At 53.3% G+C, this 27,435-nt stretch overlaps 1 protein-coding gene and 2 pseudogenes across 1 annotated transcript; 2 read left to right on the forward strand and 1 right to left on the reverse strand.

The window, feature by feature from the left end:
- LOC148594213 (antigen WC1.1-like) overlaps nt 1-27,435 on the forward strand; it is a 382,286-nt pseudogene that overhangs the window by 340,530 nt on the left and 14,321 nt on the right.
- LOC148594223 (olfactory receptor 14A16-like) lies at nt 12,847-13,807 on the reverse strand (annotated as a pseudogene).
- On the forward strand, nt 26,387-27,346 carry LOC148594224 (olfactory receptor 14C36-like). Its single transcript, XM_088527344.1, has one exon. It carries the CDS (start codon nt 26,387-26,389, stop codon nt 27,344-27,346), a length of 960 nt encoding a protein of 319 aa, XP_088383470.1.

Genomic DNA, 27,435 nt, shown 5'->3' on the forward strand with positions numbered 1-27,435 from the left:
ATATACACTGATTAGATCCCCTCTCAGCCTTCTCTTCTCCAGGCTGAACAGGCCCAGCTCCCTCAGCCTCTCCTCAAAGGGCAGATGTTCCAGGCCCCTGATCATCCTTGTAGCCCTGCGCTGGACTCTCTCCAGCAGCTCCACATCCCTCTTGTACTGTGGAGCCCAGAACTGGACACAGTACTCCAGATGCGGCCTCACCAGGGCTGAGTAGAGTCCATCCATGCTCAGCTGTCTTGATTGATGTTTCTGTGGTTAGTAATACCTGATAAGGTCCACGCCACTTTGCCAGCAGCAGTGCTTCTTTCCATGCTTTGACCAAGACTCAATCCCCTGGTTGGATATCATGGACTGCAAAATCCAAGGGGAAGGTCTGTGCGAGGTGGCCTTCTGTTGGAGAGACTTCACAAGAGAAAGTATTCTGGCCACATATTGTTTTAAATATATATCACTTATCTCTACCTCCCTGCCAGGTTGGGTGTTAGCAGTGTAGGAAATCCCAAACATGATTTCAAAGGGGGACAGTTGAATGTCTCCCCTAGGTTTTGCTCTTCTTTTTGCTAAAGCTACTGGTAGAAGTCGTGTCCACAGCATCTTAGTTTCTAACACCAATTTCAAAAGATGCTTTTTAATGTTCCCATTCATCCTTTCCACTCTACCCGAGCTCTGGGGATGCCAAGGGGTGTGCAAGTCCCACTGAATCCCCAGGGCAGTCATGACACCTTGAAGGACCTTTCCTGTAAAATGAGTGCCTCTGAATCTACTGCCTCTACCAACCCATATCTTGGCCTCTGTGGGCATTCCCTCCTCCAATGTCCTTCCTCTCTGCTGAGGGCAGGCTAAACTGCATTTTGGCCTGCCTGTCTGTGCTCATCCTCCCATAATTGACAAGCTTTTTGCAAGATTATCCTCTTTCCCTGGGATCCAAAAAGGATTCCTAAAAGAAAATTCCAAACCTGCCAAGTATAATCTGCATTTCTTAGATATTCAGTTATCATTTCCCCAATTCCTATAGGATCATCTAAATAAGGGGGTAGTTCTTTCTTTAATCCCCTTCTGTCTTGGGTGGTCAGTGGCACAATTACAAATCCAAATCCAAATCCAAACCATGCTCCCGCCGATCCTGGCCTCGCAGTGGAACCTGCTATTTGGCTTTGGGGCTTTTGGCACCTTGTACTACTGGCTTCCTTTTCTTGTTTTGAAAGGGACAAAATGTCCCATTCCTCCTCCTCTTCACTGTCACTAGAAGCAGGAGGTGCAGAGGGGACAGGAGCTGTGTGTTGCAGTTCAAATGGCGCGGCAACCTGGTTCAGGGACGGCACGGCGACCACCCCCAAGCCACTCAGACCATCAGCTCGCTGACACCAATGTGGTGGACGGCAAATGGCGTTTATTGATGGCTAACAAGGTGTTATATAGCTTGGTTTACAACGTCACATCCGTCTGCTTACATCATAAACTAAACACTATTGGCTATTAGGGGCCCTATCTTTCCGTACAGCACGATATCTTCCGGCCGCTGGACCCTAACTATCTGCAAAAACTTTCCCCCTCCCTATGCATAACAAAACTAGCTAAAATAAAACTATCTTATTCTTACTTATTCTTATTACTATCTTATTCTCTTCTTATAGTTATACCAATCTTAAAATTATATATCATAAACTTGACATAAAACATAAGGCACAAAGAAGAAGGCGTGTAGAAGGTAGGGGATGACAGGTAATACCGGGGTGTAGGAATAGGGTGCACCTTGGGATAACTTGGGGGTAATACTGAGTGGATATATACTTAAAGAAGTTGCCGGTGTTCTACTAACGTGATGTTAACCTTCTCTAGCCGATTCTTGACAAACAGCATGAGCTTATTCAATATACAGGCTCCAAAGATTAGTGCCATCATGATCATTGTGATCGGCCCTATCAAGGTGGATATCAGGGTGGTTAACCACGGTGAACCGCTGAACAAATTTTTGTACCAGCTGCGTTTGGAACAGGGTTCAATGGGTACTAGTTGGCAAGGCATGGCACTGAAAATTGGTGACCCTGTAGTTATTTTTGTACTAATTGCTCGAGATTGTTCGATCTGTTCAAGTACCCCATTTAAAGGGCTGGTGTGACTCTACCTGTCTTATAGTGACAGGCTGCAAAATTAAGATCACGCAAAGGCATCGCGGCCCCCTCTTGCGGAGGCTGTTTTGTTGTTTTCTGGATTCGGTCAGCGTGGAACTCACGGGCTCGGGCGGGACGCCTGTCACCGGGGTGTACGGGTTACGGGGGGGTCCGATGATCCGGTCCTGTGAACAGAAACTCACAATTTTCATTAGTTTTATTTTGAAGGTAACAGCCACCTGAATTGGGGTCAGATGCTCTTCCTTTGCAACATGTTTAATCATGTCTGCCCCGGCCGGTTTTTCTTTAATTCGGATGTTTACCTTCTTTTTCTCCTTCCTTAAGTTTGAATCAGTCGTGAGCCACTCGTCCTCACTAGTGTCTGATCCGGAACCGGAACTCGACTGACTGGTCACTTCCGGGCTCCGGTACCTTTTCGTTGGGCTGCGGCTCCGCCTACTTCCGTCCCGCCTACTTCCGTTCCGGGCGGGCTGTTCCCCCCCTCTTGGTTCGCCCCGCCTTCTACCCGCGGAGGCGCCTTTTGTGAAATGGCAGCTCTGATCGGTCCTCAGCGCCTCGCTCGGGCCTCCCTCACCTGTCCGGTCACCCCCATTGGTCCTCGGCGCCTCGCTCGGGCCTCCCTCACCTGTCCGGTCACTCCCATTGGTTCTCGGCCCCTCACTCGGGCCTCCCTCACCTGTCCGGTCACCCCCATTGGTTCTCGGCCCCTCGCTCGCGCTTCCCTCACCTGTCCGGTCACCCCCATTGGTTCTCGGCCCCTCACTCGCGCCGGGGGCACCCTCGCCCGGCCCTTCCCCTTGCGGCTCGGCGCCATTTTGAGGGGCATAGGGTGGTGGCCTGGCCCAGACGTCCCCAAGCTCTGACTTCTTTTCAGTGTTCCTAGCTTCCCCGGCTAGCTCGCTCCAAACAGATCTCGGCTATTTCTGCTCCTCTGTAAGCGGGACGGGGTTCAGGGATGGAGGGGATGTATCACCCTCTTGCTGACCTTTAGGCTCAGCAGAATTGCCATCATCTGGGGGGTGCAAAGTCTGTGCGGCTGCCCTGACTCCCATTTTCGGGGTGGCCAACAAACAGTCCCTTACGGCCACCCAGGTCTCCTGCTCTTTTCTAGCTTTCTGCAAGGCTTGTACAACTTTTCCCCAAGCCTTAAGGTTTTTCCCACAACCCGAAGACATCATTTCCTCGGCTAACGCCTTAGTACATTTGTCCCACACTTCAGGGACACGCTTCAGGGACTTCAGAATATCCACCGGCTGGTCTATAACCTTAATTTTTAAAAGCCTCGCAACAGCGAGAGTAAAATCATTTGGCTTACAATCAATCCCCCAATGCTTATGTAATTGCGATACGACCTTTACAAGGGCTTCCATCCTCCTTGTTCGTCCGGGAGGGTCCTCCCCACCGGGCTGGTCCAGCCGCTCCGGCCGCCGTTCACCCGTCCAGCCGATGATTCCCGGGTTTCGGCACCACTTGTTGCCGTTCAAACGGCGCGGTGACCTGGTTCAGGAATGGCACGGCGACCACCCCCAGGCTGCTCGGGCCCTATCTTTCCGTACAGCACGATATCTTCCGGCTGCCGGACCCTAAGTATCTGCAACACCCTCCCTTGCCCCTAGGGGCTGGAATCTTAGGGCTACACACACACGTCTGCAATGGGGATGATTTCTGTGCTTGACCTCACTTGGAAACACGACACAAAACTTAAACAATGATACAGGAATATATATTTAAACAATAACAATAAAAATAGCAATATAATAAACACTAACAACAACAACAATAAAAACAATATCAATAACACTAATAACAGTAATATCAACAATATCAACAATAACAAATATCACTATAAAAGTCTCCAAAGAAAAATCCAAATAAGAAGTCATTGCTGGCATCCCTGGGCCCAGCGCTTCCCAGCAGCAGTCAGGGTGAAGGGGAGCTTGGCCTGCAAGGGAAAAGGAGGCGTGAGCAGGGCCGAGGAGCGGCTCGGGGGGCTCCCGTGGAGCAGAGGCTCTTTGGCGGCTGCGCGGGCTCTTTGGCAGCAGCGCTGCCGTCATTGGTGCCCTGGCAGAGGCTTGGCGTGGCCAGCGCAGCCCAGAGGCCGGCAGAGGGGCTGAGGCAGCAGGTGCCCAGGCCTTGGGCGCTCCTGCGCCCTGTGCAGCTCTGCCCCGGCGCCGCGGCCCGCCAGAGCGCCCGCACACCTGGGCCAGGTTCCCGCGCGGCTGCTCCCCAAAGGCAGCGCGGAGCAGCGCCAAGGGGCCGGGCACAGCCCCAGCTCTGCCCGTGCAGCCGGCAGCAGGGGCCATACCTGGGGGCTGCAGCCGGAGCTCTCCCACTCCATGGGCTCCTCCGTGCTGCAGCCGACCAGGCCATTGGTGCCCCCAGCCTGGAAGAGCGCAGGAGACCTTGGTGGGGACGATGTATGGGGGAGAGGAAAGACGAGCACATGCAGGGGCTGCGGGGGCTCTACCTGGCTGCTGCCATAGCTCAGCCATTCCATGGGCTCTGGCACGTTCTCTGCAGGCCCCCCATTCATGACAGCAGCCTGCAAGAGAAAGGGAGGTGTATGCAGGACAGGTCTCACATCTGAAGAACTCTGGCCCCAGGACCTCTCTTCCTGTATTGGAAAACAGGAAACCAGAAGGGGCCAGGCCTAGGCCCAGCTCCCCTCATGCGGCTGGAAGCAGCAGTAATACCTGTAGGGCACAGCTGGAGCTCTCCCACTCCATAGGCTCCTCTTTGTCCAAGCTAACCAGGCCTTGAATACCGGGAGTCTGGAAGAGAGCAGGAGAGCTTGTGGGGACGGTCATGGTGGCAGCGCTGGCTCTGTGCGCGGGGCCTCGTGTCCCCTGCGTGTGTGGGGCAGCCGGTGCACAGAGCCAGGGCGCCAGGCTCGGGCAGCAGCCCCCGAGGCCTTGGCCGCTCCTGGCCCTGGCGCAGCTCTGCCCCAGCACCCAGGCCTGCCAGAGCTCCCTGCCACCTCTGCCACCAGCCCTGCGGCTGCTCTCGCAGAGCCAAGCGCCAGCCGTCCCCGCACAGTCTCTGCCTGTGTGCACAGTACCTGCACCGAGCTCTCCCACTCCATTTCCTCAACTTCAGGGTTAGCCATTTTTTTTCACTCTCTTGACTCTGCAACGGAATGGAATTGTTTACATTTGCAGCCATGAGTGTCACACGGTGGCTTTGTGGCCTCCCCTGGGAGGCATCGCGCAGGCTGCCCTGCAGCCCCGCAGCTCCCCTGCATCTCATGGGCACCACGGGTGGCCCCTGGTGCTGCGCGGCCCTGCTGCTCACCTGGCCTTGCTGCTGCGTGGCCAGCACTGGGGCCACTGTGAGGTGCAGCCCTGGGAAGCATCCGTGTTCCCGTGGCGATAACTGCCCCTCTGGGATGTTCCACTGCTCCGTTGGGGGAGGAGGGCAGCGGCAGGGGCCAGGGGGGTCACCGTGAGGAAGCGTCTGCGTGTGCTGGACTCCCCCTGGCACTGCTGAGCCTGGCGGCAGAGAGCAGTGCGTGGCCTTGGGCTTGCTGGGTGCCAAGGAGGTCTCCTCACGCAGCCCCATGGTGCTGCTGGCGGCTGCCTGCCCAGAGGCCGGGCTCCCCTTGGGACTCTGCTTCCACCTCTGCAAGCAGCCTTGAAAGCCTGGATCTTCCCTGCTCCCCTCATGCCCTTACAGCCTGATGGACTCAAGAAAGTTTTGTTTTCCATGGTCAAGACGTGTTCCTTGGTAGCGCAATGAGCGCGAAGGGCAGTTGTGCCCTGGGGACAGGTGTGCGTGTCCTCAGCAGAGCCCTTGTGAGTTGGTGGAGGCCTGGGAGCCCCTGGTGCTGCTGGGCTCCTTCTCTTTTCCTGCCGCGCAACTTGCAGGCGCCATGTGCTGTGGCTGAGAGCAGCCTTGGTGCGGCTCCTGCACTGCTGCCCCTGCCACGGCTTCCTAGGGCTGCAGAGGGCAGAGCAGGCACAAATGTGCCCTCAGCAGCAGCAGGGACCTGCAGCTGCTGCAGCTCTGCCCAGCACTGGGCTACAATGCTCACTTTCTAAGGGAAAGAATTCCCGACTTTCAGGGTAGGACATGAAAGCCGAGGGCTGGTGGCGTGAGGAATTGTCGGCAGGCATTTGGCTACTGCCCTGGGAATGCTGGAGGGGAAGTGTGAAGCAGAGCAGTGTTCCCTGCAGGGAGGCACGAGCAGAGGGCTGGGCAGCGAGCTCAGCCCCGTGGCTGTGAGGGCCAGTGCTGGGAGCCCCCTTCCCTGCGCGCATGACGCCTGCAGAGCCCAGGCGTGCGCAGTGCCCCCGGCGGCAGGAAAGGCGCTGGGAAGCCCTTGCCCCACGCAGGCTGCTTGCAGAGAAGCTGTGGCTCGTCTGTCTCGCATCTGGGCCACCAGGGCTGTCTTGGATAGTCCCCTCTCTGGGAAGGTGCTTTGCAGCTGCTTGAAGGGACAGGCTGCCTGGAATCCTGCAGACCCCTGGAGGGGAAGGGATCTCGCCTGCTCCATGGGCTCCATTTAGAGTGATTTTTTAACACTGCAGTACAAGGTCTGGTTGCAGGTGGTTGGGGTGAATGAAGGGGCTCCTGCACGCCTTTGGGTGTGCTCTGCGCATCCTGCTCAGAGAAGCTGCGGCTCCTCTGCCTCGTGACATGGGTGCAAGGGGCCTTGTGAGCAACGTGTTTATTATCTGATCAGGCACTGCCCTCACTCAGCACCCGCCTTGCTCTGGCTTGTCCGTCAGCAGCTTTACACATGTGGGTCTCCACTCGGCCCCTCTCTGGAAAGCGGTGTTTGGAGGTGCAGGAGAGACGAGCTGCCTGGAATCATGCTGAGCCATGGAGAGGAAGAGTCTTGCCTGCTTCCTCGTTTTGCCTTAGGCACAGTCGAGGATATACGGAGAAGGTGACTTTCACAGTGCTGGAGAAGCTGCTATTGACTGCAGTGATGAACTGAAATTCTTAAAAACAGGCAGGAATACTTGTTTGTAAAAGCTGGCCCATGAAACAAGCTTCTCGTTCCCATCATCTCCTATAACATCCTTCTAGGGATGCTGGGAAGCTCAGGCAGTTTGGTGTGGTTAAGTGCAGAGCATGTGGATCAAGAACTGGCTGGATGGACAAGCTTCAAGAGATGTTATCAATGGTGCTGAATCTAGTTGCAGGCCTGTGACCAGTGGTATTTCACCAGGAAGAGTGGAATTAAAGGCAAGACGATCAGAGGATGAGATCTAAGTGCTATCATTCAAAGAGTGTTTGATATATATCTTGTTGTACCTAAGCTGTATACTCTTAACATCAAAATTGTGTTAAGCCTCTCTCTTACACTTTTGGATTTTAAAGACACTTTCTTTTGTATCCTACGGGAAGAACAAAGTCATAAGCTGCTCGCTTTTGAATGGGGAAGGCCCACAACAGGGTGCAAATGCACCAAAATGAATGGAAAATCTACAAAAAGCTCCATGTTGTGAACAAAGAACCAAGGACCATGAACTGTAAGTACGTCACCTCAGAAAGCTGATTTGCTTGCTTTCACACAGACTCTGGAGTTACCTGGAGGAAAGTGGGCCAATATCTATGTGACTTGAAGTCTACTTTTGGGGTAGTACATGCACTTGTGGCCATTTGGAAGGAAAGGAGATTGTTCTGTTCAAAAGGGAACCCCATAAATACAGTAGGGAGATAAATGGTGCTGCTTGAGGCTGTTAACACACCTCGAGAGATAGCAGTGATGTGCTATAAGGCTCAGCAACCTGGACAAAGCAATGTAACCAGAGGAAATCAGAAAGCGGATGAAGCTGCAAAAAGAGGTCCCAGGCCACCACCAACTCACAAGGGCTCTGCTGAGGACATGCACACCTGGCCCCAGGGCACAACTGCCCTTGGTGCTCATTGCACTACCAAGGAACACGTCTCGATCATGGAAGACAGAACTTTCTCGAGTCCATTGGGCTGTAAGGGCAGGAAGGGAGCAGAGAAGAAAGAGAAAGTAGTTCAAGGCTGCTTGCAGGGGTGGAAGCAGAGCCCCAAGGGGAGCCCAGCCTCTGGGCAGGCAGCCGCCAGCAGCACCATGGGGCTGCGTGAGGAGCCCTCCTTGGCACCCAGCAAGCCCAAGGCCACACACTGCTCTCTGCCGCCAGGCTCAGCAGTGCCGGGGGAGTCCAGCACACGCAGACCCTTCCTCACGGCAACCCCCCTGGCCCCTGCCGCTGCCCTCCTCCCCCCACGCAGCAGTGGAACATCCCAGAGGGGCAGTTATCGCCACGAGAACACGGATGCTTCCCAGGGCTGCGCCTCACAGTGGCCCCAGTGCTGGCCACGCAGCAGCAAGGCCAGGTGAGCAGCAGGGCCGCGCAGCACCAGGGGCCACCCGTGGTGCCCATGAGATGCAGGGGAGCTGCGGGGCTGCAGGGCAGCCTGCGCGATGCCTCCCAGGGGAGGCCCCAAAGCCACCGCGCGACACTTGGCGCTCACACCTGCTCACACAGAGACCCCTGCTCTCAGCGCTGCAAATGCCAATGACTCCTTTTCTCTTGCAGTCACTGGAGACTAAAGAAAAATGGATAATTTTGGAGTGGAGGAAATGGATTGGGAGAGCTATGGCTGCAGCGGACAGGCAGAGGCTGCACGGGGACGGCTGGCGCTTGGCTCTGCGAGAGCAGCCGCAGGGCTGGTGGCAGAGGTGGCAGGGAGCTCTGGCAGGCCTGGGTGCTGGGGCAGAGCTGCGCCAGGGCCAGCAGCGGCCAAGGCCTCGGGGGCTGCTGCCTGAGCCTGGCGCCCTGGCTCTGTGCACCGCCTGCCCCACACACGTAGGGGACAGGAGGCCCCGCACACAGAGCCAGCGCTGCCACCATGACCGTCCCCACAAGCTCTCCTGCTGTTTTCCAGACTCCTGGCACCTGGAGCCTGGATGGCTGCAGCGTCGAGGAGCCCATGGAATGGGAGAGTTCGACCTGCAGCGTCCAGGTAGTGCCCCCGCTGCACGGGGAGACCTGGGGCAGGTCCTTGCCCGTTCCTGCTTTCCTGCTTCCTGCTGCAGGAAGAGGGACCCTGGGGCCAGCCTTACCTTGCTCTGGCACCTGTCCTGGAAACACTTCCTTCTCTCTCGCAGGCTCTGCACACAGATCAGGGCCCTGCATTGAATGATCCGGAGCCAATGGAGTGGCTCAGTTCTGGCAGCAGCCAGGTACAGCACCCACAGCCACTGGATGCGCTTGTGCTTCCTCCTCTCCACGCAGTGCCCCTACCAAAGTCTCCTGTTCTCTTCCAGGCTGGGGACACCAATGGCCTGGTCGGCTGCAGCCAGGAGGAGCCCATGGATTGGGAGAGCTCCGGCTGCAGCCCCCAGGTATGGCCCCTGCTGCCGGCTGCACGGGCAGAGCTGGGGCTGTGCCCGGCCCCTTGGCGCTGCTCCGCGCTGCCTTTGGGGAGCAGCCGCGCGGGAGCCTGGCCCAGGTGTGCGGGCGCTCTGGCGGGCCGCGGCGCCGGGGCAGAGCTGCACAGGGCGCAGGAGCGCCCAAGGCCTGGGCACCTGCTGCCTCAGCCCCTCTGCCGGCCTCTGGGCTGCGCTGGCCACGCCAAGCCTCTGCCAGGGCACCAATGACGGCAGCGCTGCTGCCAAAGAGCCCGCGCAGCCGCCAAAGAGCCTCTGCTCCACGGGAGCCCCCGAGCCGCTCCTCGGCCCTGCTCACGCCTCCTTTTCCCTTGCAGGCCAAGCTCCCCTTCACCCTGGCTGCTGCCGGGAAGCGCTGAGCACGAGGACTCCGGCCATAACCTTTTATTTGGCTTTTTCTTTGGAGACTTTCATAGTAATATTTGTTATTGTTGATACTGTTGACATTATTGTTGTTAGTGTTATTGATGTTGTTTTTATTGTTGTTGTTGTTAGTGTTTATTATATTGTTATTTTTATTGTTATTTTTTAAATATATATTCCTGTATCATTTCTTAAGTTTTGTGTCGTGTTTCCAAGTGAGGTCAAGGACAAAAATCATCCCCATTGCAGATGTGTGTGTGTAGCCGTAAGATTCCAGCCCGTAGGGGCAAGGGAGGCCCAGTAAATAGTCCCTCTAGGACTTCCCTTCACACGCGGCCCTGGGAATGCCATAATCCCTTTCCTATCTTTTTGCTTTTTCCTATTCTTTTTCTTTTTTCTTCTTTTTCTCTTTTTTCCTCCTTGCCATTTTTATTCCTTTTTGGTCTTTTTCTTCTTCCTCTTCTTCGCTTCCTTTTTCTATTTCTTTTTCTTTTTCCTTTTCTTTTCCTGTGTCTTTCTGTTTCTTTTTTAATCTCTTTCTTTCTCTTCTCCTTTTGCCTTCTTTTTATCTTATTTTCCTTTTCTTTTATTCCTTTTCCTCTCACTGTTTTTTTTTATTTTTTTTTCCTTTTTCCTTTCTTTACCTTTCCTTTTCCTTTTATTTACTCTCATACCTTTTTTTCCCCTCTTTATTTTATATTTATTTCGTTCAAGCTGTATCTGTGGGAGAAAACTGTGGCGGTGAAAAAGTAGGTAGGACATCATGGAGCCAAAGAGCATTCCCACAGGCAGAAGGGACCGCAGCTCTGCTCCACACTCAGGTGCTCCCCTCCTAAATGCCTGCACTCCAGCAGTGCCAGGAGAGGACAAGCTCATCCTCAGGAGAGCAGGCATTGCTCTCTGGAAAGGAAGGGAGCCTCCAAGGCCAGGCCTGCAAAGGAACAATGGTTCTTTTCCAGCAATGTGTATCCATTCCAGTGGCAGGCTGTGGGATTTCTTGCTCTCTTACGCAGTTGGGAATGAGTGGATGGTGTCTGGCAAAGCGGGACAAGCAAGGAAGAAGCCAAGGAGGTTGTTGACAGACGAGCTGAAAGGCAGCTCTGCCAGGCCCAGCGGGAGTCACGCGGCACACGGGGAGCAGCTGAGTGCGCCCAACAGCCTGGCTCATTGTGGCCAATGACCACCTGCAGGGACCAGCCCTCACGCACACACTCACCCCAGTCCTGCTTCATTGCTTTAGCCCTCTCTTCAGCTTCTCCCAAAGAAGACGCCCTGCTTCTGCTGCATCTCTGCATGGCTCTTGCTTCAGGAAACAGACCAAGAGGGCAGCCTCAAATCCTGAAGGAACCACAAGTGTCCCATGGTCCTGCTGTGCAGGCACTTCATGGTGCAGGGTGCACTCCAGGATGGGGAAAGGTCTCCCAAGTATGGACCCACCAACAACCCTTGGTGTCTCAGCCCACCACAGCCCTCCTGCTTGGGCAGCCACCCTCAGCAACCTGCCCCTGCTGAGTCCTGTGAATGTCCGATGTTGGACGAGTGCTGGAAATGGCCAAAGTGAGAGACCAGTCTGTGACAAACGCCCCATGGCCCCTTCACAGTCAGGCCATGCAACCCAGGAGACCCAGCTCAGCAAACGTCCTTTTCCTCTCCGGACCCTCTCCAGCCCAGCCCAGCCCCTCTCCAGCTCTCCCCACCTGCCCTGCCCTCTCCCAGCCCATCCAGCAGAGCAGACCAGGCTGGGGGTGGCCCCACAGCAGTGCCCCCCGCAGGGCACTCACCCCACAGCCCAGCCCCACTGTGGGCACAGCAGCTCCAGGGGACAGGGCTGTGTGTGTCAGGTGCCCCATCAGGCTCCAAGCTAGAACTGGCCCCATAAGGACACAGAGGACAGTGACACTCTGTGCCTCTTGTTCCTGTATCCCAGAGCTTCCCTACCCCAGGCTGCCTGCAGCCCCCATGCCAGCCCCTCTCTCCATCACAGCACAAGGCTCCCTGCCCTGGGGCTCTGCTGGCACCTCCTGCTGCCAGGGACACAGCAGCCAGCCCCTAGCAGACATGCACAGAAACATATTTCTTTTCCCCATTTATTCCTCCTTCTAAGGGCACAATTGCTCCTTTTCCCCTTCCCCAGGGATATCCCTGCTCCCTGGAAAACCCTTCCCCAGCTTAATTCCTTAGTTATGGTCTGCCTGGAAGCTCCTGGAGCCTCCCCGGTACTCCCTGCAGGACCCCGAGATGCTGGTGCTGCTCTGCAGAGTGAGTGGGCTGTGGTGCTCTGGGGTCACAGGGTGACTCTTCAGTTGTTGTGCTCATGGTTGGACACAGACCCAGCTGGACAGGCATCATTGTACCTGAGAACACCATATCAAGGGGCTTCTATCTGTGAATGATGCTCTGAGCAATCACAGGGCATATAAAATGTCTCAGGTTGTGTTCATGTGTCCCTAGATCCAGACCATGACTTCAGGTATAAGCTATCATGGGCAGCTCTTGAAGCTCCTTTCCCTGTGCCTACAACGTCCCCAATGTGGTCATAGGCCACCATACGGGGGACAGTCCCAGGCAGATACTACTTGGCCATTCATCACTATCAGGAGCACTGAGCACTCACAAGTGAGAACTGACTCCAGTCCTTATTCCCTAACATATCCCCCCCAGGAGATCACTGCCTTGGGTCCATGAAGAGCCCCAGAAAAGAAACAAGCATCTTTCAGGCTGAAAGTCATGGAGCAATTCTTGGCACCAGCTTTGGAAGAAGAGCCCAATCCACAAGATGCAATGAAAACATACCCTTTAATTAGGGGAACGACAACTCTGACACAATGATAGACACATTTAAAGAAGACCTATGGGTCAGAAAGACACGGTTAACACCTCTGGAGAAGTGGGATGAATTCAGAAACTTGTGCACAAACCTCATTATTAAAGCAAGAATGCCAAAATCACAGGAGTTTGTCTGAGAGAAATTAGATATCACTTGAGTAGAAGGATGGGCAGCTTATTGCTGCTGAAATAATACCAATTGAATCATTTTTTTCAGTGCATCCCTGAGTTCCTTGTTCCTCATACTATAGATGAGAGGGTTCAGTGCTGGAGGCAGAACTGAATAGAGAACAGCTACAACCAGATTCAGAGCTGGGGTGGAAATGGAGGGGGGCTTCAGGTAGGCAAACATTGCTGTGCTGACAACCATACAGACCACGGCCAGGTGCGGGAGGCACATGGAAAAGGCTTTGTGCTGGCCCTGCTCGGAGGGGATCCTCAGCACAGCTCTGAAGATCTGCACGTAGGACACCACAATGAAAATGAAACACCCAAAAGCTAAACAAAGACTAACCACAATAAGCCCTACTTCCCTGAGGTAGGAGCGTGAGCAGGAGAGCTTGAGGATCTGGGGGATCTCACAGAAGAACTGCTTCACCTCATTACCTTGGCAGAGGGGTAGGGAAAAAGTGTTCCCAGTGTGCAGGAGAGCATAGAGAAAATCAGATGCCCAGGCAGCTGCTGCCATTTTGACACAAGCTCTGCTGCCCAGGAGGGTCCCATAGTGCAGGGGTCTGCAGATGGCAACGTAGCGGTCATAGGCCATGACTGTGAGGAGATAATACTCTGCTGACATGAAAAAGGTAAAAGTTAAGAGCTGTGCAGCACATCCCCAGTAGGAAATGGCCCTGGTATCCCGGAGGGAATTGGCCATGGATTTGGGGACAGTGGTGGAGATGGAGCCCAGGTCGAGGAGGGAGAGGTTGAGGAGGAAGAAGTACATGGGGGTGTGGAGGTGGTGGTCGCAGGCTATGGCTGTGATGATGAGGCCATTGGCCAGGAGGGCAGCCAGGTAGATGGCCAGGAAGAGCGAGAAGTGCAAGAGCTGCAGCTCCCGTGTGTCTGCGAATGGCAGGAGGAGGAACTCGTTGAGGGAGCTGCTGTTGGACATTTGTTCCTTTGCAGCATAGGGGCAATATCTGAGGAAGAAAAGACATGGACGAGTTAGAGAAAACTTCTCTGAGCAAAACTTTCCCATATCCATGCCCAAACACATACTCATTGCCTCCCCCGCATTTTAGCAGGACCATCCTTGAGATCTATGGCTTCAGCTCTTGGCCTTGATACTGGGGGAGCAGAGCTGGCCTCTCCATCTGCCTTGGTCCCAATTGCCCTGTGCTCTCACCTTGGAGCTGTAGGACACTTGCACTCATGTTACCCCTCAATTAAATGACCCCATGGGGAGCAGAGGATTCCTTTACATCATGTCCACCAGCACTCTTTTGGAGGGGATGTCAGTCAGGTTTCCGCCCTCCCCTTGGAGCCAGCAACACCTTGGGCTCCTGCCAGCTGCCCACATCCACCTCCCTGCAGCGATTCTGTGACCTCAGGTTCCAAGAGGCTTCTCCCTGGGGCACCCAGACAGCACCTGCTGTAACGGGGGAGCTGAGCTCTTCCGGAGGGCAGCTTGCAGCCCAGACAGGCACCCAGGGGGATGGCAGGACGTCCTGAGGATGGGGTGTCCTGATGAGAGAGGTGGCTCATTCCAAGCTCCTCCAACCGCACTGCCCTGAGCCCCACAGCTTAGAGGGCACTTAGGCACCTCACAGTCCAGGACCCATCTGCATGGCAGGACCCACAGGGCCAGTGTCTGACCTGCATCAGAAACCCCCTGTCCACAGAGTCCAAGGGAAGGAGAAGGGCAGCGTGGGCAGGTGGGATCATGGAGTAACACCATGATAGCTGTGCCGAGGGAGGCAGGGCCTGGCAGGGACAGAGGGGCACTCAGATGTGTCTCCTCTCCTGGACATCCAGCTGCTCTGGGACAACTCCTGCCCTGGCCCCCATGGCCTGGAGTGCAGAGGGCTGCGCTGGTGGGAAGGGGCGCTGCAGGAGGCAGTTTCCTCTCACCATGATTCCATTGCCTGGAGCCATCCCTGCAGGAGCTGCTTCTCTGTCCCCACGTCTCTGCCCTGTCCATGTTCCAGACCCCATCGCACCCGCTGGTTGCTCAGCTCTGCCCTGTAGACACCTGCCAGGGGCAGGACCCTGCCCAGGGCACCTCCGTGTTTGCAGGTGCAAAAGAGCAGGTGAGACAAACCTTGCTGAGGCCGGGGAGGGGATGTTGGCTGTGTTTGCAGGCAGAGGGGTGGGTGAAGGCAGCCGTGACCCCTGTGAATGTGTGACTGGGAGTCCCTGCTCTAAAGCACGACCAGCTCCAAACAGGGGAAGCTGGGAGAGCCACCCTGACAAATTCAATCAGCTGCTGAAGGCGCCAGGTTCAGAAGATCCCTCCAGGAACCGCAGCAGTGTAGCCCTGCAGCCAGAGACTTACCGTGTCAAGGGCTGGGGAGGTTTCTGCCTGCAGTGAGCTCAGCCGTCCTCCCATTCCCAACTGTCTTTCACTTAGGAGCAACTCATCCCAGCCTGGTGCCTGCGGGCAGTGCCCTGAGTCTTGGTGCTCCTTTATGAGGAGCTGCTCCTGGGCAGAGCTGTCTCTCTGCAGCGCCTGCCAGGTTGCCATGGGCTCCCGCAGTCCCAGGAGCCAGGCCCAGCTCAGGAGCAGGGACCCAGCTGCAGATGGGACATTTTCTGTCCCCTGCGCAGCCTCCAGGCATTTCTGGGGCTCCAGGGCTGACAGTTCCTGCAAGGCAGCAAGGTCATCCCTGGCAAAGGTCCACTGATGTAAAGAGAGAGAGTCCGTGGAATGAAACCAGCATGCAGCTGGCCTCATCAGAGGATGGTTGTCTAGGAGAGTGGACATGTCCTGCTGTTGAAGCCTCTGCTTCCATCCCATAAGAACTCAGAACACTTGCACAGGGGCAAGAAGGGAGTTAACACCCTCATGCTTCAGGAGGTGGTTTAGAGCAGTTCAGCAGTACAGCTAATGCCCATTGAGAAGCTCCAGGAGCACAGGAGGATTCAGTTTGCTCTTGTGCACTCTATAAACTCAGAGGAGGATTCCCTTTGTCCAGCTGCGGGGGTGCACAAAACGGCTGCCTGTATGGGAGCTGTTTTTCTGAGCTCCCACTGCAGTCACTGGGAGAAGTGAATCAGCTGTGCGCACACACTCACCCCTTTGGAATTTTTCCAAGGGGGAGGCAGTCCACGTTGGACAGAGCTGCTCCAAGACAGGTGCAAATGTCCACTTGTTCTGACAGAGCAATGAGGAGATCCATGTCCATTGCAAAGAGCTTGCATGATTCTGTGCAGACACTTGATTTCATGCAAGGAAAACAGGTCTACTCGGCCGTGTCAGATGCCTGAGGTATCCAGCAAAACCGCCACATTCCTTGCATATTTACGAGGGAACCAACAGGAAAATCAGGCCCTTCACATTTGTTGGCAACCACCTAGGACACCTGGGTATCATACATGCTCCCCCAAAGTTGAGTGCCACCACTGCCTTCAGGAAAAGTCCCCCTTGGAGACAGATAACAGCTCCCCTCCTCTGGTTAGCCATGCTACTGCTAATGCAGCCCCACAGGCATCTGGCATTATTCACATGACCCTGCACCACTGCCTCATATGGCATCCCTCGTAGCACCAAGGCCCTTCCCCTCAGCCCTGTCCTCAGTTCCTCCAGTTTCTATTTGTCCTGACAGACAAGGTTATATTCTTCCCCACACTGTGGTACTGCCAGGAGCTTTACTTGGTAGTGGGAGGCAGTATGAATAGCCAAAACAACCCTCAAAATCCCCAGTTTAGAGAATTTCAGACTGGACATAAGGATGAAGAAATGACACCTGAAGGCTGGTGCTGTGGTGCAACAGGACACCCAGGAGGAACCAAGAATCATCCCATGGCTTTGGGAAGGAACAGCCAGTGGGGATGCAGAGACAACAGTGAAGGGAAGGAGATCCCGTGTGAGAGCAAAGTGGGGAAGCAGGGTGGGTGTCTACAGGCTGCATGGACACAGCTGCTGGCATGAGACAACATAGGACAGGCTCTGGTGGAGACAGACAAAGGCACTGCCAAGGCTCAAAGACACCAGAGCAGGACAGCATCTTCTTGGCTATGGCTGTTGTCTCTGCCACCAAGGCCTGTCAGGAGACACTGGGCCTCAGTGTCCCTCTTGCTGACACCCCAAAAGGTGTCATATCATTGTCCTGCACTGAACACTGCACACCTCCACCCACACATTGTCACCAAAAGGACCTGGAAAACATGTGGGGGAAAGGATCTCCTTTCCCAGAAGCTCAGTGGCAGAGCTTGGACATTTTGCCTGATAAAACACCTCAAGGGTTAATGTGGCATCAGAGCCATGTGCACGTTTCCTCTGCCTACCTGTTATCAGTGATGACAATTTTCCACTCTAATCAGCCCCTGGAGACACTTTACTGCTAACAACTATCAATGGGACCCATTAAAACTCAGCAAAATGTTGTGGGTTGATCTTGACTTTGAATTCTCCTCTCAGTAACTGAGGTTCATGGATTCAGCATGAAATATACCATGGGACTCATTAAAATGCAAAAAGCTCTCACAAACCATGTCCCTCCCTGCAATTTTTGTCTAGGCTTGTATGACTCATTGGAGAGGTTTGGGGACTGTAGCTGAAAGGTGGAGACATAAATAATATACAAGTATTTCTGATTTTACAGGTTTTTATTGTTACTATTAATATCCAGCTTTCAGAGTAATCAACAGCAATATTCTGGAATTGTATTCAATCCAGAATGACTCCCAATGAGGTCTGGACATCTAGGAGAACCAGTGTCCCAGAGCTCAAGCACTGTATGGACACTCTTCCTCCCCTCCCCAACCTGCCATTTCTCACATCAGCCACCTGGGACTTCCATCACTCTTGTTAGAAGCTTCTCTGTTCTACTGAAATCAGCAACTGAAAGTTAGAGCTCATCTGCTGCAACTCCCGTCTGCTTTCCTTAGAGAGTTTCTTAGAGAACTAGCTGCAAACAAACACAGGGTTTTTCTTAATTGCAAGGAAACAGAAATAAAGCTTGAAATAATTTCACAAATAGTAATTGTGGTCTTTGAGTGTAGGCTAAGCCCAGCATGTCAACAATGAGGTTCCCTTGCTACAAGGAACAGCCTTCCTGAAAGACAGAGCAACCTTTAAACTCCTTGAAGTGCAAACCAGCAGCTGGGTCCCGGAGTGAACAAAGAGTAACAGGCGGTTCTACAATGGCCAACTCGTGGCCTGTAAAGATGATGTTAGAAATTGTCAGTTTAAGCAGGACATGTGGGAATGGGAGACCCATACAGCTCCTGGCGGTCCTGGGTCATGATGTGGGCCATGCTGCTTTTGGAGATCCCAGACCTGCCCGCGCTTCTCTACAAAAGTAGGGAAAAGGCCCTGATGCAAGACCTTAGAGAGGAGGGATTTTCCTGGCTGCTCAGAGCAACCCAAAGAAGGACTTGAGGATGTCAAAGGAAACTCAATACCCAACACCAAAAGCACTGGACCTTCCTGGACCCTTAACATGACAGCAAGAGCGGGCAGGGGAAACAGCCACGTCCCAGACTTCCTCCATCAGGCCTTCAGCTCTGCAGCTTCTCATGGCTTCAGTGGAGCTCTCTAAACCAATACTTCCCACGACCCTTGTGCATCGAACAGATTGAGCAGACACAGAGGAGACAGGGGAGAGAATGGGGAAAGACCCCAGGGTGCAGAGTGCGCCTTCCTGTGCCAAAGACAGGATGCTAGAGGCTGAATAGGCAACCGAAAGTAAGGAGGAAAGGTGTGCTTTGCTTTTCAGTGTCTGGAATGCCACATATCTGAAAGCTTCAAGAGGGATGCAGTCTCCCTTCTTCAAGATTTACTCCAGGGCTGTGCAAACACTATGGAAAGAGGAATGTTGGTTGTTGGAAGCTTCAGCAGTAGGGGAGCTGGGAGATGGTCATCTCACCGACTTGTGAACAAGTCAAAATTCAGCTCCTGAGGCACGGCAGTGCCTTACAGGCTCCATACAGGAGCCTGGACAGCAGTGATGCAGTGTGTGGGCCTGTCCTGAGACACCCAGTATCAAAAGAGTGGGAGATGCAGGGTGCCAGGACTCTACAGGTCCGAAAGAGAGGCAGGTGCCAGGAACTATATCCAGGGTAGAAACACTACTTGGAGGTGTAATGGCAATCCCCAAAGCATAAGTAAGGTGCAAAAGCGAAATGGCTTTCCTCAGGGTCAGATGAAAGAAAGCTGGGCAAAATTCACAGGATTTGGAGAAACTTCCTCAGATTTTCTACCTGGCCTGACCCATGGTTTTGGAGCCTCGTAGGAACCAATGTCCCGTTTCAAGCCCTCTGGAGGGAAGATGTGTTAAGGACATGTTTGCTCTTTTCTCACCACAGACCAAGCAACCTTCCTGAGGACTTTTAAAAGCAAATAGCCTGTAGAGCCTTTCTCAGAAGAGTAGATTTTTCAGAAGTAGTAGATTTCTCAGAAGAGAAGGCTTTACCCTGCTGTTCCTTCTCCATGTCTAGGAACCTCTCTGAGGATCTTTCACACGGGCACCAAGGGCAGTTGCTCCCTGCTGGTTGCGCCGCTCTCCTCAGAGTGAAGACCCCAGCAGGGACACGGTCACCTTGGGGACTGCCCCATCACAGTGGCCTGTGGGCACGATGCCACCCCCATCACAAAGCCCTGGCAGTCGCCATGGGGACACCAGGCACCGCGTCGTTTCCTCCTCTCCCCACTCCTGAGCAGGTCCCTGGGGCGCAGGATGAGTTGTCCTCTCCACAGCTCTGCGCTCCACAGGCCTTGCAGAGGCTGCCCCTCGTCAGGCACTCCATAGCAGAGACCCACCACTAGGCCACCCTGTTGCTCTGCCCCCCATCCTCACCCCTGTGCTCTCAATTGGCTCTTGGTTCCCCCAAGGCAGAGCTCCCTGCATCCCACTGCTCCCTCCCTGCGCTTCTCTTTCCCACATCACCCCGTGGCTATTCCTTGCCATCCCAGGCCATCACTTCCTCACTCTTTTGGGAGTCCTCCTCCTCCCCGAGTTGCTCCCACTTTGAGGCTCAGCACATGGGAACAGACACGTTTTACACCCCTTCAGCTCCATGTGACGCCAACCCCCAGTCAGCCAGCACGACAAGAAAAAACACTTGGGACTCTCGTGCTTAGGTTCCTGACATGGGCTTTTTTCTGCCCACACTCATTTACCACTGCTGAACTTCCTGCCCTGTGGGTGCAGCATTGAGTTGTAGGAGTGGAGAAGGGAGTTAATCCCATTTATTAATTGCAATCAATATGTAAAGAAATCGGTCTTGTCCCCATCTAGGCACCCTGCCTAGCTAAGAGACATTAGATATCGTCTTAATATGTAAGAAATTGTTATAGGTTTTATTGATATGTACAGATTTTTTAACAAGGTCCAACAAGTGGAAATGAGTGGAAAGAATACGGCAAGGGTAGGCGAATAGTTAAAGGAAGGGAAAGAAGAGAAAGCATGGGAAAATTATGAAAATCATAGGGAAAAGTGCAAAAGTGTGGCAAATGAGTGCAAGAGTTGGAAAATAATAGATGGCAAATGTAAGCATTGGAAAAGAAATTGAAATGGCGGGAAAAAGTGCAAAAGTATTGGAGAAGTGTCAAGATTGTGGAAATTAGGGAAAAACATGGGTAAGGATCAATAATGTAGGAATATGGTCAGAAGTGTGGGAATGGTTACAGAAGTGTAAAGAGTGTGAAGTGATGGGAAAAAAAGGAAAGTGCAAGAAGAACACTGAGAGCTCAGTAATATCGAGGACGCATGGGAAAAGAAGGAGAGGTCGAGTAAAAGACGAAAGGGTAGGAAAATCTTCATAAGTGTGGAAAAATGGTCACCAGCATGGGAGGGAATGTTTGTCAAAGCATGGGAAAATTATCAAAGTAGAGCAGAATGTGGGAAAAATGTGGGAAGTGGCAAAGTGTAAGAATATTAGTGAAAATGAATCTGTGGGAAAAACATCCAAAGCAGGAGAAAAATAGACCGTGTGTGAAGCCTTGTGGAAGGGTCCAGGGTCCCCCACATCTCCAGCGTGCCCTTGCCCTCAGAAGGCGTCTGCCCCCAGGGAGGAGGGATGCTCCTGCCTTCTTGTCACCGCCAGGTGCCTGCAATGTGCCCCTGCTCTGCTGCCTGTTGCTGAGGGTCCCCAAGGCAGCCCCACTGTCTGCAGACCCCTCTCCTACCATGGAGCAGGCCTGCCCGCGCGGTGCCTGGAGACCCCAGCAAGGCTGCGCTTAGAGGTGGAGGTGTCAATGTCCTCGGTGAAAGTCTGGTTGGGGCCAAGGGCAGGAAAGGACAAGAGACAACAAAGACAAGCAGCAGCAAAGGGAATTTCAAGAGAATTTAAAGAAAAACTAATAATAATTTTTGTAGCTGAGCAGCACTGGGACAGGAGCTAGGAGATTTTCCTGGCAAAACCACCTACCAACCTGATACAAGAGTAAAGTTAGCCCTTCCCAGAGCAACCTGGTTGCCTTCCGCCTCAAGAAGAATGCCTGTGTGCAAAAGGACAAAGCAGGGGATTTTGTGAAGCCCCTGTTTGGCAAGGGCATTGAAAAGGTTTCTCATAGTCTCCTTCTAATCAAATTGTGAACTGATCTGCAGAGGATCAGTGGACCATAAGGGAGGTGGATGGAGTATCGGGCTTACTGAAAACACTGATCAAGCAGTACAGTGCTGCCAAGCAGCAGCTGGCTATTAGTGTCATCCCTCAGTGATCAGCATGTGGGACAGGATGGCTTCATCATAACATCATAACATCAAGTTAGTGAAGAAGTGCCTGGATGTAGGCAGCCTGTGATTTGGCAGCCTGAAGTCACCCTTAGCCCATTTCCTCTTCATTTCCTCTAGGGGTGTGAAGGGTTTCTGGGCAGGGAGTGATAGAAGGTGTTAAGGGTGCAGCGACTAGAGCAGAGACCTTGGGGTGATGTGCCTCTCTCATTTCTGAAGCATGCTTGACTGTAGATAAGGAGGACTTAGCCTAAGGCAGTGGTGGCATCCATTTGTCTGGGCGCTGTCAGGAAACTACTCCAAAGGGTCCTGGTTTTCCTATAGGTGCCCTGCTGTATCTGCTAGAGACATGGGGTTGTGTTGGACACCCCAGGCAGCCCACCTGTCCCTGTGGGCCTATTTCGGCGTCACTGAGTGAAGTGGCTGCACTGATTGACATCAAGTGCTTGCAGTGTCTGCATGTGCCTCAGCAGCCTAGTGAGAGAAGCTCTGGTGGCAGTGGGCATGTGGTGTCCTTTCAGGTCAACAACTCCCTACCTGGTCCCCAGTTCACGCTCTTGACGGAAGTAGGTGCATGCCTTCAAGCACCTCGCTCGCTTTCAGTGTCACCATGTGCTTGTATGTGAGCAGCGGGCTTTCCTCCTCCATCCCCAGTGATTTTAAAGGGAGCATAGAGCAGGATCTTGCTTGCACACAGCCTTGTTGTGCTCCCTTCTGCCTGCACAAGGGGAATCCCACCTCCTGGGTGCTTCTGTAGAGCATATGGGAAGGATCTGAATTCCCCTCCAGCCCAGGGCCTCCTAGGCCAGCCTGAGAAGCTCAGCCTGGCTCATCTGAGTCAACACCTGAACTCTGGGAAAATGAGCTCTATCCTTGTCCCCACCTAGGTGTCCTGCCCAGCTAAGAGATGCCAATAGGGTCTTCCAGAGTGGAACATTTCTACTTTTTGCAAATAACCATCCTCTGATGAGACCAGTTGCAATGCTGGCATCAATCTTCCTTCAGTGCTTAGACAGGGGCCGCTGTTGATTATTTCAGTCTATTCCAGCGAACAGTCCCCAGGAGCAGGGAGCACGAGGGATGGAGAAATTCGTGAGTTCAGCTGGGCCTCTGCTCCTGAGCAGGTGTGCTGGATGGGCTCGGGATTCGGCAATAAAAATACATCTGATGAGACAGACTTACTGACACTGACGCCTTTAATCAAAACAATAGGAAACAAGGTCATCATTGGCCCAAGTCCCATTCATGGCATCTAGGGGTGTGAAGAGTTTCAAGAGATGGAGACTTAGAAGGTTTCAAGGGTGCAGAGACCTTGGGGTGACGTGCCTCTCTCATTTATGAAGTAAGCTTGGCTGTAGACTGTTAGGACTTGGCCGAAGGACAGTAGTGGGATCCAGACATGTGGGCACTGTTAAGAAACCTGAGCGCCCAAAACCACTTGAAAGGGACACGTTTACCCTGTAGGTCACAGGGTGTATCTGCTAGAGACACGTGGCTGTGCTGGATACCCAGGCATCCAGCACAGCCTATTTCTGTGTCAGTGAATCAAGTGCATGAACAGACTGAGATGAACTATTTCAATGTCAGCATCTGCTCGTGTCTCAGCTTCCTAGTTAGTAGAGCTCTGGTAGCAGTGGGCATCTGATGACATTTTGGGAGACCAAAGCAATTTCCTACCCAGTCCCAACACATGCTGTAGAAGAAAGTAGATATGGTGATAACAGCAATCAGACACTGGCACATGCCTTCAACCACCTCTGACCCTTCCAGTGTCACCAAGGGTTTGTGTGTGTGCAGCTGACACGCACCCTGAACGACCAGTGATTGGGAGCATAGAGCAAGACCTCTCATCCAGGCATCCCTGCTGTGCTCACTTCAGCTTGGGCAAGGGGAATCCCACCTGCTGTGTGTTTCTGTGGAGCTCACCACAGAACACCATGGCAGCCCAGGGTCTTCTAAACCAGCCTGAGAATCCCAAACCGGGTGACATCAACCAATACCTGAACACCGGGAAAGTGAGCTCTATTCTGGTGTTTATTTATCTTGCTTAGCTAAGAGTTGGGAAGAGGGGCTTCCTGAGTGGGACATTTCCAGCTCTTCCAAGTAACCATGCTCTGATGAAACAAACTACAGTGCTGACACCAGTCTTTCCTAGTGTTTAGAGAGAGACAATCAGGGATTATTTTAATTGACTACAGTGCACATTTCCCAGGAGGAGGGAACCCGAGTGACAGAGAAATTGGTGAGTTTAGCTGTTCCTCTGCTCCTGAGCGGGGCCAGGCTCCTGCGATGGAGGCAGCTCGTGGCAGCCTGGCAGCACTGCCCAGAGACAGCCGAGTGCAGGAGCAGCTCCTGTGCCAAGAGCAGCAGGGCTGCGGGCACTGCCTGCTGCTGTGGACAGGAGAGGAGAGAAGGCCGCGAGAGGAGAACGGCAGTGTGGAGCAAGAGGACAGAGCAGAGCTCATTGTGGGAAGAAATCTTCACAACCCCTTGTGTGGTAAGTCTCTGGCTGCAGGGCAATGCTGCTGAGGTTCCTGGAGGGATCTTCTGAACCCATCCCACCCCATGACAGATAGGACTTGTCTCTCCTGGACTATCCAGGGCATGGCAGGAGAAGGAGCTGATTCAGCTCAGGGATTCCCTGATGCACCTTCACAGGGCAAGGCATGCTGCTCCCTTCTTCCAGGTATCGCTGCAGGGGTGTCAAGTGCTGGGTGTGCACATAGGTCTCTCCAGGTTTCTGAATCAGAGCAGCATCCCTGCACCCGAGGGAGCACCCTGGGCAGTGACTCTGCTGCCTGCAAGGGTCAGTGCTGCACAGAGAAGCTCTGGCAGGGCTGGTCCCAGTCAGCCAGGATCATCTTCCTGTTGAGACTGTGCTGCCTCGGTCAAGTCTGCTCACCTTGTTCATGTGCAGGACATGTCTGAAGAGTCTTTTCAAGAGGAAGATCAAGAGAAGGGCTACTTCCAAGGGCAGGAACTTTCCTCTTCCTGTCTGCACTTTCAGTTATCTCCCTAACTGCTGCAGGGAGAAGAGGAGTGTATTCTGTTTTGCCAAGGTAGTGGACTCAAGCCTTCCCTCTCACAGATCAATAGGTCTGTGAGAAACTTTATAGAGCCTCTTCAACCCACCTTAGCCTGCAGACAGCACCAGCATCCCCTTTGTGCTATTTATTCTACTTGCTCCATAAAGTGCCTGCACAGCGATGCCCCTGGACAGTGCCCTGTTCCCAGAGGCTTGTGTAGGGCACAACTGAGCACACAAAAGTGATGTGCTCTGTGAGCACAGACTGACAAAAATTGTTGGGACAGAGTAAGGTGCCATCAGGGACTGCTGTGGGCAGCAGAGATGGTCAGGGAAGGAGAGGGAAGTGCCCACCATGATGGGAGGATGGATTTGGGGAAGTCATGCTCAGTCCTTCCAATGCAGACACCTTCCTCTGAGCAAGCCCTGCCACGTCTCCTCTGTCACCCAGCAGCCTCTCTGCCCTGACAGCCTTGGGGTCCAGGGTATCAGCCCACTCCTCTACAGCCAGATCCCTGGCAAAGGACATGGGCATCCCTGCTGCTATGGGCACATTTCCTGCTGCCCAATACAGGGGCTTCAGATGCATGGCCTGCAATGTCACCATCTGTGAGGTAGCATGCCCACATAGGTGAGGTAAGGGTGTTCCTGAGTGCCCCTCTGCCTGTCTTCCCTTTCTCTCCTTGGCAGTAGGATCGCAGGATTGCTCCTTGTTTCCCCTCCTGTTCTTCTCTTGGGTTCCCTGGGGTTTTCAGATGCAGTTCAGACACCTACCCTGCAAGCTGTGGAAGAGAGGAATATGCATGGGAGTGAGGCGACTCCAGTCCCCTCTAACATGTGCAACCCCAGGAAATGCAGCCCATGGGTTTAGGAACTGAGTTAACTCTCCCTTAAGCAGAGTCCATCTTCAATGCAACTTCATTTGACCATTTTGCCTATAATGTCTTAATACACTTCGAGGTGCCCTCAGGAGGGACATTGCTGCCTCCTGCCATTTCTGTGATGTCCAGGAGAGCTCTGAAGAATCTGTTACAGAGACTGAGAGTATGAAAAAATGGTTTGGAAACTGCACATGGACAGCTGAAAAGAGCCCTGCATATTCCTGGCTAGAAGCGAAGCTTGGAGACCTCCCTCAGGTGCCCTGAGAAAGGGAGAGAAGTTGGAGATCGGAGGTTTTGAAACTGGACTTGTCTGCTCTTAGGAGGAGCTGGGTTCTTTCTAGGGCAACTGATCAGGGTGATCATCCTGCACCTCACTGAGGTTTGGGCACACAACAGCTGCAATCAAGGCTAATAGGCAGAGGAGCTCTCCTCACTCTGCATAACGTGACTATAAATCCATTTTCTCATGATTCCCAGGAGAAATGCTGAAAAATTCTGCCTGTGAGGAACACTCTGCAGAGGTGAGAGGGGCATCCCAAAGAAAATACATGTCAAAATAAATGTTAAAAATCCCCAAATTCTGCTCTCAATACAGGTTCATTAGCAGTAGTGCTGTAGATACTGAAAAGCCCTTTAACAAACCAGGGGGATTTCACCTGAAAAATTGTGAATCTCAGAGCTCATCACCCCTCTTGTCTCCTTCCCACTACTGTAGAGCTAGACAGACTTCTCTGGAGCCCATGCGGAGATGCCCCTGCTCCTCACAGCACATTCATCCACCCCACACTGAGGCTCAAGGAGCTGCACAAAGATCTCCATGAAGATAGGCAAGGTGGGCAGTGTATTAGAACTGGAACAAGTCGGGAGATATTTAACCTTAAAACTCTGGGATAACTGCCCAATATCTTTTCTTTTTTGAACAATCCACAGAGCCTGGAGAGAATGAAATGTCCAACAGCAGCTCCCTCAACGAGTTCCTCCTCCTGCCATTCTCAGACAGGCGAGAGCTGCAGCTCTTGCACTTCTCGCTCTTCCTGGCCATCTACCTGGCTGCCCTCCTGGCCAACGGCCTCATCATCACAGCCGTAGCCTGCAACCACCGCCTCCACACACCCATGTACTTCTTCCTCCTCAACCTCTCCCTCCTCGACCTGGCCTCCATCTCCACGACTGTTCCCAAAGCCATGGCCAATTCCCTGTGGAACACCAGGGCCATTTCCTACTCGGGATGTGTTTGGCAGGTCTTATGTTTTACTATTTCCATGTCAGCTGAGTATTCTCTTCTCACGGTCATGGCCTATGACCGCTACGTTGCCATCTGCAAACCTCTGCACTACGGGATGCTGCTGGGCATCAGGGTTTGTGTCAAAATGGCAGCAGCTGCCTGGGCCAGTGGTTTCCTCAATGCTCTCCTGCACACTGGGAACACATTTTCCCTGCCCCTCTGCCAAGGCAATGTGGTGGAGCAGTTCTTCTGTGAGATCCCCCAGATCCTCAAGCTCTCCTGCTCAGTTTCCTACCTCAGGGAAGCTGGGATTATCGTGGCTAGTGCCTGTTTAGTCTTTGGATGTTTCGTTTTCATTGTGGTGTCCTACGTGCAGATCTTCAGAGCTGTGCTGAGGATCCCCTCAGAGCAGGGCCAGCACAAAGCCTTTTCCATGTGCCTGCCGCACCTGGCTGTGGTCTCCCTGTTTGTCAGCACATGTGCATTTGCCTACCTGAAGCCCCCCTCCATCTCCTTCCCATCTCTGGATCTAGTGCTGGCTGTTCTGTACTCTGTGGTGCCTCCAGCAGTGAACCCCCTCATCTACAGCATGAGGAACAAGGAGCTCAAGGATGCCATTAGGAAAGTGATTTCATGGACCTTTTTAAGCAGGGGTAATTTTTCCACATCTCTCCACAAATGACACTTTCTGTATCCCATAACTGGATTAAGCATTGTTTCTTCATGTTATTTTTATTATGGCTTTTACTAGTGATAATAATGTTATCGTGT

This window comes from Tinamus guttatus, unplaced genomic scaffold, assembly GCF_059628265.1.
Source record: "Tinamus guttatus ecotype Peru unplaced genomic scaffold, ASM5962826v1 Tinamus_guttatus_pri_ptg000282l, whole genome shotgun sequence".
Classification (NCBI taxonomy): Eukaryota; Metazoa; Chordata; class Aves; order Tinamiformes; family Tinamidae; genus Tinamus; species Tinamus guttatus.

Bases quoted from the DNA above. Each gene is read 5' to 3' on its own strand.
- LOC148594224 (XM_088527344.1), top strand. From the start codon at position 26,387: ATGTCCAACAGCAGCTCCCTCAACGAGTTCCTCCTCCTGCCATTCTCA.